General features: G+C 40.1%; 4 protein-coding genes across 6 annotated transcripts in view; 2 read left to right on the top strand and 2 right to left on the bottom strand.

Moving 5' to 3' along the window:
- The window catches only part of LOC102672978 (centrosomal protein of 290 kDa-like), a 13,373-nt gene extending 13,120 nt beyond the window's left edge, over positions 1-253 (top strand). Inside the window, exon 20 of the mRNA XM_031509630.1 lies at positions 117-253. Within this exon, the coding sequence (XP_031365490.1) occupies positions 117-134 (18 nt within the window). The 3' untranslated portion in view covers positions 135-253. The remainder of the gene's footprint in view (positions 1-116) is intronic.
- LOC102672840 lies at positions 22-2,668 on the bottom strand. Its single transcript, XM_031509629.1, has 3 exons — positions 992-2,668; positions 625-861; positions 22-327 (listed from the first exon to the last, which is right to left on the bottom strand). Exons 1-3 carry the CDS (start codon positions 2,445-2,447, stop codon positions 131-133), a joined length of 1,890 nt encoding a protein of 629 aa, XP_031365489.1. The 5' UTR covers positions 2,448-2,668; the 3' UTR covers positions 22-130.
- On the bottom strand, positions 2,647-4,070 carry LOC116185371. Its single transcript, XM_031509645.1, has 4 exons — positions 3,666-4,070; positions 2,996-3,499; positions 2,779-2,837; positions 2,647-2,675 (listed from the first exon to the last, which is right to left on the bottom strand). Exons 1-4 carry the CDS (start codon positions 3,683-3,685, stop codon positions 2,647-2,649), a joined length of 612 nt encoding a protein of 203 aa, XP_031365505.1. The 5' UTR covers positions 3,686-4,070.
- A 2,345-nt stretch (positions 4,071-6,415) lies between these two features.
- LOC102674251 (obscurin) overlaps positions 6,416-8,603 on the top strand; it is a 44,154-nt gene continuing 41,966 nt past the window's right edge. For 2 of the 3 annotated variants that reach the window (XM_006613912.2, XM_006613911.2), the window contains exon 1: positions 6,416-6,724. The gene's annotated coding sequence lies outside the window, so the exon portion shown is untranslated. Of the gene's footprint in view, positions 6,725-7,207; positions 7,227-8,603 lie in introns of those variants that run through there. The other variant, XM_031509617.1, reaches the window with a different exon arrangement.

The raw sequence follows: 8,603 nt of genomic DNA, 5'->3' as shown, positions 1-8,603 counted from the left end.
ATTTTTTTTTTTTTTTTTTTTTTTTTTTTTTCCTCTATCGTAGTTCCATCTCTCGAATTCCAACATTTTTTTTCTTTCTTGTTTCGTTAAGTATTTCCGCGTCATACGGATTTCAGGAGGCAAATTATTCTTAACTTTTCGTCTTGTTATGCTTCAATGTCGCATTCTCAGTGTTTTCGCCTTCTTTCAAACTGGACAATTGCGTTTTACGAAAAATATCGTTGAAGACACTCGTGGCTGCCTGTAAATCCTTGCAATCCTTTGGTTGTCGGGCGACGGACCAAACCCCTGCTATAGTGTCGATACCTTGACAAACTCTGCAGGCACCTAAACGATTATTTTATCGATAATTTACATATTCGCGAATTCCGTTGAAAAATATTCTACTTATAATTAATTTATTTGAAGGAAAAAGAAAAGAGAGACAGTTTTATGGCATTAGTCAGTTCGTTGTTAGAGGAACAAGAGAAGAATTAATTATAAAGTTTCAAAATTGTTGATAAAAAATTTTGATTACATGATGCAGCATTTGACATATGATTGTTAAAAATTAGAAATTGTTGAATTGTTTTCCCGCGTTGGAAAAATACAAATATATATTGGCGAAAGAAACAAGCTACATACCGACAAACACGGCAATAGAATTGGTATAATTATGGGTGGCGATGAGGGTGAACGGCAAGCCACGTTTGAATGGGACGTGACCAGAGACGTTCCACGTTTCATTCAACAAACTTTCTTGTAAACGGGATGACGTGAAGTTGGAAACTGTCACTACTATAGTACGATTCACGACCCTCATATCCAGTTTCACTCCGGCCTGAGTTGTTGACCAGGACCCTGACAAACGGCAAGGTAAGCCTAAAAATATCGCTCGTTTCACATATCAGGGACAGGCAAGCTTCAAGCCGGCCTACTATCGTTCTCCGAGAAACACGTATTTATTTTCCACGTGCGACGCGCGCCATTTACTCCCCATTTACTACCTTACCTTCTCTGTTCTTGTTGTTCTTCAACCGATCGTCCTTCAGATCCTCCAACTCCTCCATTATGGTATCAAGTATTTCATTTGCAACTTGTTTCGTATCCCTCACAGCGCCTGTAATATTCGTATGATCATGGTCCACATTTTCCTTCCCAAATGAAATATTTTGATTCAATTGCCTCTGGTCCTCTTTCATATTGTTCCTGTTCTTCGAAAGGAACGATTGATACTCCAAACCTCTGAAATTATTGTCCCCGTAACCAGTCGACTCTTCCTTATAGACCTCGTACGGTCTCTTCCTTATGTAATTTATCACGTCCAACGTGCGATCGTTGGAATAAGGCAATATTTGTCGATTGTTATTTTCGTTCATGTTGATCTCCTTATTTTGACCCCCGTTAATGTTTATCCCAAGGGATTCAAGGATCTTGCCCAATGGTTGATCCATGGCGTTGGGAAGACTGACGGATGGACGATTGTAAAAAGTCGATTGCAACGCGTAGTTCTCCATATTTTTTTCTTGATTCTCTAATTGATTATCCTGCTGGGTTTCCTGCTGATTATTGTAAAATTGGATCGGGAAGTAATTGTCCGCGTTTGGAATTCTCATACTTTCCGGTTGGTTCATTATATTGGTCTGATCGAAATTCCCGCCAAGCGAGTTGGTATCTATCGGTTGATAATTGTTCAAATATTGAGGCTGGATCAACGGTTCAACGGCCCCGTTCAAGTTCAAGTTTTGGGGCATGTTGGTGCTCAGACTTTGAAATTGTTCGCCAGGAATTTCGTACTGATTGTTCAAGTATTCGAATTGGTCTGGATTCTGCGATTCGATGACAGGCTGTCGATCACCACCGTCTGATTTATTCGGATCGAAGGTATCGTAATTATTCGACAAATCGGAAACGTTGTTCCCTTCGAACGCTTGCGGATCTTCCGGAACTTCCGCCGGAACGCTCGGCGCGGCATACGAGGTGTCATAATTTTGATTTCGATAGTCCAAAACTCCATAATTGGTCGCGTAATTGAACGTTGCCTCATCCGGTCCGAGTACTCGAGAATTCCGATTTAATGTCGCGATACGGTCATTTGTCGGATAATTCTGAAAATTATTAAGAGAATTGACATAGTCGTTCTTGAAACCACGATACGTTCTACGAGTATCGTAATCCGGATAATACGGTTGCAAGTCTCTATCGAACGGACGGCTGCAGTCACGATAAGACGTGAAATTTAAGGTCTGTCGTGTTAATCGATCGTAAGGATCTCTCGAGTCGATCAGTTGCGGCAAAATTTTATTCGCGGCGACGTCTTGGAGTACTTCGTCGTCGCTATAGTAATCCGAATACTCGACCCCTTGGTCCCCTGATTTCTTTTTCCACGGATTCTTGGTCGTGGTCTGCATCAAATGTTCGATCATCTTTTCGCTCTCGTGATTTCGCAATTTCTCGTCATTTTGCATATCTACAAAAATGGATTCGGTCGTCTCGATATTTGGGGACGAGGAGAAATCAACGTAATCGCTGTCGTCTACGTGAACAGCGGTGACTTTGTCCCTCGATTCTGAGATGGACGTGTTTTCGCGTGATATATCATCGAGATTATCTGGACTACGTTTAATCGTAGTATTCACCCTTCGCTTTGATCGCTTTGTTAACGTGTTAATGTCCCCATTGCTGTCCAACGTTCTCTGAGTAAAGATACATTTTACATACGTTTATCCACATGCGTAGTAAAAATTTACCAGTTGGGGAGGAATAGAAAATTAGTGAGAATTGCAGAACGAAGCTTACCTACCTTAGGGGATCCCCTCTTTATCTGAGTAGGTTGTTTCATGTATCTTCTATGATGCCTGGAAATCAAAAAAAAAAAAAATACCATACATATGTGTATAAAACACGGAATAATACAAAGCGTTTAATTTCCATTGATAATCTTCTCTTCTCCCAAAGAAAAAAAGAAAGGAGGACGGTTTTTAATTTTTAAAAACCGTTCGATCACTTCCATTACCTTTTTTTCTTCTTCTTCTTTCGCCCCTTGTGCCTCAACCCCTTTCGATTTCTTTTGTCTTCTGTCAGCTTCGAGTTACCCTTGGTCATCGGTATCTTCACCGTGGCCTGAAGATGACCCGGGGGCGACACGCGCGAAAGTTTTCTTATCGTCTCTTGCACCTTGGGCGATTTCAGCGCGTCCTTGGCCATTTTGTGGGCCAATCCACCAGTTTCGATATCTGATCTAGGAATTCTGTAATCCACGGGATCGGAGACGATGCTATGGCGCATCCTCAAATTCTGTTCGTTGAAGTATCGATTGTTCTTGCTCAATTGCCTTTTCTGTAGCATGGGATTCCTATCTTCATCTTGAATCGATTTCTCGTTTCCTTTCAAAAACGTAACGGTCCGTCGATGCGGCACACCGGCCGCCACTTTCTTCTCCTCTGACGGTACGAACGATAATTTCTCGGCATTGGTTTCGACGCAAACGGGGATTAGTAGCGGAACGATCATGGTCAACCTGCTTTTTTTTGTTTTTTTTTTTTTTTTTTTTTTTTTTTTTTTTTTTGTTTTTTATCTCTCGTTAATAAAAATTATCCGCCAACGTTTTTCGCCTCCGTCTCGTATTTCGTGAGAAACGAAATCGGTAAACATATAATTAAAATTTTATTCGCAATTATGCATACCTGAATAAAGTTAGCAGCATTCCTCCACGAGGTAGATCGGTCGAATGATTGGTGCTGGTGCCATTGAATCGGCGTACTCGCAAGATGGGACGTTTTAAGCTCGTACTTCACCGCGTGGAATCATGTCAGTCCAATCCTTCAATTTCCAACTTTTCTCCGTGTCAATTTTTCCAACCAATAATGTCCTCGATAAAAATGTAATAAAAATGGCTGTTCACGCTCAGTTCTTTCGACACGTTGACATATCCCCAGAGAAAGGTTCGCAGAAAGCGCTCGCGCGACTTTCGATGCTCGTTTCTTCTCGACGACCAACTTTTGTCATCTTATCTGTCCTATAGAATTCACCTTCACGCCGTAGGGAATATAATTCGTATTAATCCTCCCCCTTCCTCTAAATCTAGGATCTATTCCTCGAGAAAAGACCACTCGTAGCTCGATTCGGTCCATTTGCTCGTTTCGAATGGCACACGCGTGCACCTAAATCTACGACAACGTACGCGTGTATATATATATATATAAATATATATATATATATACATATGCGTGTGCGTGTATACGCGTGTACAAGCGTAGCTTTCGAACAGAGCCGATCAAAGCGATTTGGAGGATGGCCAAGTACACGCGTCGGCCTCAATTAGTCAGATATTACGTATGAATGTCGTACACGCGGCTACTTTGCATTAATAACACGGAAATGAACTTAGAGCGCAAAGTGTAATCTTTCGATACTATCTCACGTTTTATATGAAAATCGAAGGAAGCCAATCAACCTTTTAAAATCGACGCTCATGGGTATAATGCAACATGTGATGTATTATTTAATTTCTGCAAAGAAACAGGCTTTCTTGTTTCTTCCAAATTGAATATTAAACGATATTTTCTATTTTTTAGCCTCTTAACAATTTGATCTTAAAAGGATTGATATTAATTTTTGGAGAAGAAATTATAACAAATCGATTTTTGAAATCAGCATCATAACGTAAAGATTCTCGATCGAATTAAAACCGATTCCAATTTAAATCATCGAACGAACATCTTTCACTATCACTTTCCAAATATATATTTTCGAGTAAACTTCGAAGCAACTGTAACTATAAACCAATTTATTTATACAGTTTATATCGAGGCTGGATAATCGTGATTCCTCTCTTAAGTAACGACGCAAGCGTTGGATCGAGGAAAAACGGCTCAATGGGAAGTAACGGGACATATCTCGTCGGTCGTAAAAGTACATCGACAGCGGATCCGTGTGCGGTGCGCGTATTAAAACCAAGTCGAGTGCACAAATAGACCTCCCAACGATCCGTCGAAGTACCATCGGCGCCGGACAGAAGACGGCTGTTAGCAACAAAAAGGACGAGTGGGAAAGTAGAGGCGAGACGGTCCAGACTGTCGCACAAATTATGGTGCAACGTAACGCGAATGCACAATGTATATCGAACGGCAGAGAAAAGCCTGGAGACATTAGATAAGCATTCGATTATTATTAGAACCAGCCGAAAGCAACGAACCGATTCGTCTGCTGGCGATTATTGTCAGTCTGTCCAACTCGATTAAGATAACTCATGTCGGTTCTACGAAGCACTCGATTTTTTTATTCGGAAGGAGGGAGGAGAGGAGAGGGAGTTGGATTTCTGAGCGATGATTTGATATTTGTTTTTTTTTTTATTTCGATGTGGAAAAAATTGTTACTATCTCGTTTATTCTTGATTTTTTATTTTTGATTCCTATATTTTCGATTATGATATATAATCGATTTTTTGGTAATAATTTTGATCTGTCGTCGAATCGAAAGAGGGGGAAAAATTGGAAAAATTGGAAATTTGCGTGGTTAAAGAAACAGGGGAACAGGAATGTCAATGCCATACGTCGGATACCAGACATACTATGGCAATTGCAAAACAATTCTATTTACGAAGAGTGCGAACAGTTTGGAATGGCTGTAAATCAATCGCATTATAAACCATGAAAATTGTGATGATCGAACGAATTGGCGATTTATGCTATCCTGGGATGTATTTTTAAATCGATCGATTTAAATTGTGCAATCGAGCATTTCTAATTATTTAATCGAATCGCTTGGCGCGCTTACAACAGCTTCGACGAAACCAAAATCGGAACGCATAAGAAATTAATCGCTCGAGGGATATCTCATCTCCTACGAAATGAACGAGATAATAACGATTATTGCTCGTTCGTATATAACAATAATAATAATTCACAATTGTGTAACGATCCTCTCTCGTTAATTACTCTGAGAGAAACCTTGGCTCGGGTACAGATACGAGGAGGAACACTAAAGAGGAATACCAAAGGTCGCCATTTCTACAAACGAAACGCTTTTCCATTATATTATATTATTAGCCGGATCGTTTCTTAAATTCAATAATAACAATCTCCTTCTAAAATTATAATCAAAAGGTTACCAGATTCTACTTCTTTACTTTACCCTTGGGGAATCGTTTCGCAACGCCGTTTCAATCAAATCTGCACAAGCCAAGAGAGAAAGCTCTCCCTCGAATCTCCCTCGAATCGGTCCATGGAACAACAGGTGCGTCGTTCTATTCTTCTCCCCAACTATAAGATCAACGATCACGATCACGATGACGAGGGGAACGTTGGCGAACGATGCCGATGCACAATGTTAGTCTCGAGAATGATAGATGGAAAAAAACGGGGGAAAAAAGAAAAGAAAAGAAAAGAAGAGGTTAACGATGAAAAGGAAAAAGAAGCAGAAGAAGAAGAAGAAGAGGCAGAAGAGAAGCGTGGAGGGTGTTGGGACGCCTTGCGGCTGGCATTGGTAGCAGTCTCGAGATAGCCGCCGGCTGGCTTCCTCACCGCCTCGGGGGATTTATTTGGGGATTCCGAGCGCAAAGTGGTGAACGATATATCCAGTGACCGACCCATCGATCCCAATCGCGATATTAAAAGGCCAACAGTGATCGAGCAACGAGTGTAACGCAAGGGCCGCGTATTATATTCTTTTCTTTTTCTCTTCCTCCTCAAATCGGCCAACCAAAATTTCGAGGGACTACCATTCTGTACGTGTTTGGCTGGAGGTGAGTAATCCGTCTAACGTTTTCCACCATCGCTTATTTTTCCTGCCCACGTTTCGTTCCTTTCCTCTTCCGTTCTTTCTGGCCGTCGTGTCAGCTCGTCGTCGTGCTATTTTCGTGAGTGTTGTGCAAGTGTCGATCTCGCGTTCGGGCGGCACGGCGTGTTGGCTTCGACTTCTAACTCGTTCGAAACTCCCCCGAATTTCGCCGGGTTGCAGTTTTTCCACTTTTTCTCGTTTCTTTTTCTTTCTTTTTTGCCCTCCTTTTTTTTGTCCTCCCGAAAGCTTGGTGTCTCCTTTTCGCCGTTGTCGGATTGATTCGCGTTCGTCGAGGCCCCGGCCGGCCTTGGACGAACTTATGCTTATGCGTTTGGTGATTTTTCACCGATTATTTCGGGAAACGGGTTCGTAGACGAGTTCTCAGGTGTGATTGAAAAACACGACGGTTTTTGAGACATCAGTGATGTGCCATTGAAAAATTGAGAAGCTTCTACGCGCGGGGATCGGTATGTTATGAAATTTAAACAAGCGCCTAACTTTGGCTGATCTATGGATCATCGGATGATCCGTTTAACTTTTTCGAGGGAGTTGTAAAATATAATTATCGTTTATAAATATCATTTTTTCGAGTGATATTTTTCTGCTTGGCGAATGTAAGATCGATCGGAATAGAAAGTTGAAAGGAAAATACGTACGTTTAGGGATGAATTTGTTGTCCATGGAACAAAAAGAAATTAATTTCGATTCTTCATCTTCGATTCTCGTGAGAGATAGAGAAAGGAATGAATTATGAAATTTATGCATATGAAATGAATTTCATCTTATCGTCGACGAGCTGTCGCCTCGATGACAGATATGAAATGCTGTCAACCAACCATGCGGAAGCATAGAGACAGAGTGTAACAAATCTTCTACTGATTATCGCGAAAACTTTGATGATTAATAGTCTTGTCACGTTCGAATAATTGATTTTCTCTGTAGAAATATTTATCTAAAAAAAGCAAATAATTGTACAAAATCGTGGATTCATCTTTTACTCAATATATTCTCGTTTTCTTAATCAATAAACAATTATTTCGAGAAACAACGTATCAATATTAATTCTTTGCTAATCGAGTTTCATCTCTTCTTGTTCTCTTTCTATTTTCGTTTAAACAAAATTATTTAGAATCTAATTAGAAATATATAATTAATTTATTTCAACAAGTTTTATTTTTTTTTTTCCATTTTCGCTTAAATTTTTCAAAACAGGAGATAAAATTATGTCGTGACTAGAAGCCAAAACATGACAGTCTTCTTGGCAGGATAATGACACCGTTATGATTTTGATCCATCAATCGCATCGTGAAATCCATCGATAAAATAAAATTTCGTGTTACATGTCCAAGATGTCTCGTAAAATAACTGCGTTATTTCTCTGGCACGGTGATCCACGATCCATGAATCGCGATCCAGTAGAATGAAGGCCAAGTTTTTAGCTTTGCGGAAAGATGACTAAACGTATGCGAGGAAGGGAGCTCAAGGTGCGACTCGAAATATCTGGCTGCGTTATAGCTTGTACAACAAGTTGCTGCAGCACATTGTAATTTGCTCGAATATTTGCAAATCGATATATTCTAATGTATATCGATTTAATTTCAATTTTTTCTCTTCATCGAATTAAATGTAGAATTTGATGATTGATTTTTTTTGGTTTATTATATTACACGCGGGATATCGATTGTAAAATACGTGGGTTTCCTCTTCTGAACTATTTCGAGTTCTAAAAAAAGAATTCGATCTGATCTATACGATAGTATCGATTTAATTAGATTAGCAGAACAAGTTTATTTTCATTTGATGGCACCAAAGACGATGGATTGCACCTCGAAGTGGCGTAATGT

The sequence above is a fragment of the Apis dorsata genome, unplaced genomic scaffold (assembly GCF_000469605.1).
Source record: "Apis dorsata unplaced genomic scaffold, Apis dorsata 1.3 scaffold_165, whole genome shotgun sequence".
In the NCBI taxonomy this organism is placed as follows: domain Eukaryota; kingdom Metazoa; phylum Arthropoda; class Insecta; order Hymenoptera; family Apidae; genus Apis; species Apis dorsata.
Note: the sequence above shows the minus strand (reverse complement) of the source record. Positions and strands in the feature narration are given on the sequence as shown.

What these genes read in the sequence shown, in the direction of transcription:
- LOC102672840 (XM_031509629.1), bottom strand. Translation starts at nt 2,447, where the DNA reads ATGCAAAATGACGAGAAATTGCGAAATCACGAGAGCGAAAAGATGATC. An exon ending in GAACAACAAGAACAGAGAAG is followed by an intron (nt 862 to 991) that starts GTAAGGTAGTAA and finishes CGATATTTTTAG; the next exon opens with GCTTACCTTGCCGTTTGTCA. An exon ending in TTCTATTGCCGTGTTTGTCG is followed by an intron (nt 328 to 624) that starts GTATGTAGCTTG and finishes ATAATCGTTTAG; the next exon opens with GTGCCTGCAGAGTTTGTCAA.
- LOC116185371 (XM_031509645.1), bottom strand. Translation starts at nt 3,685, where the DNA reads ATGCTGCTAACTTTATTCAG. An exon ending in AAGAAGAAGAAGAAAAAAAG is followed by an intron (nt 2,838 to 2,995) that starts GTAATGGAAGTG and finishes TTTGATTTCCAG; the next exon opens with GCATCATAGAAGATACATGA. An exon ending in GAGGGGATCCCCTAAGGTAG is followed by an intron (nt 2,676 to 2,778) that starts GTAAGCTTCGTT and finishes ATCTTTACTCAG; the next exon opens with AGAACGTTGGACAGCAATGG.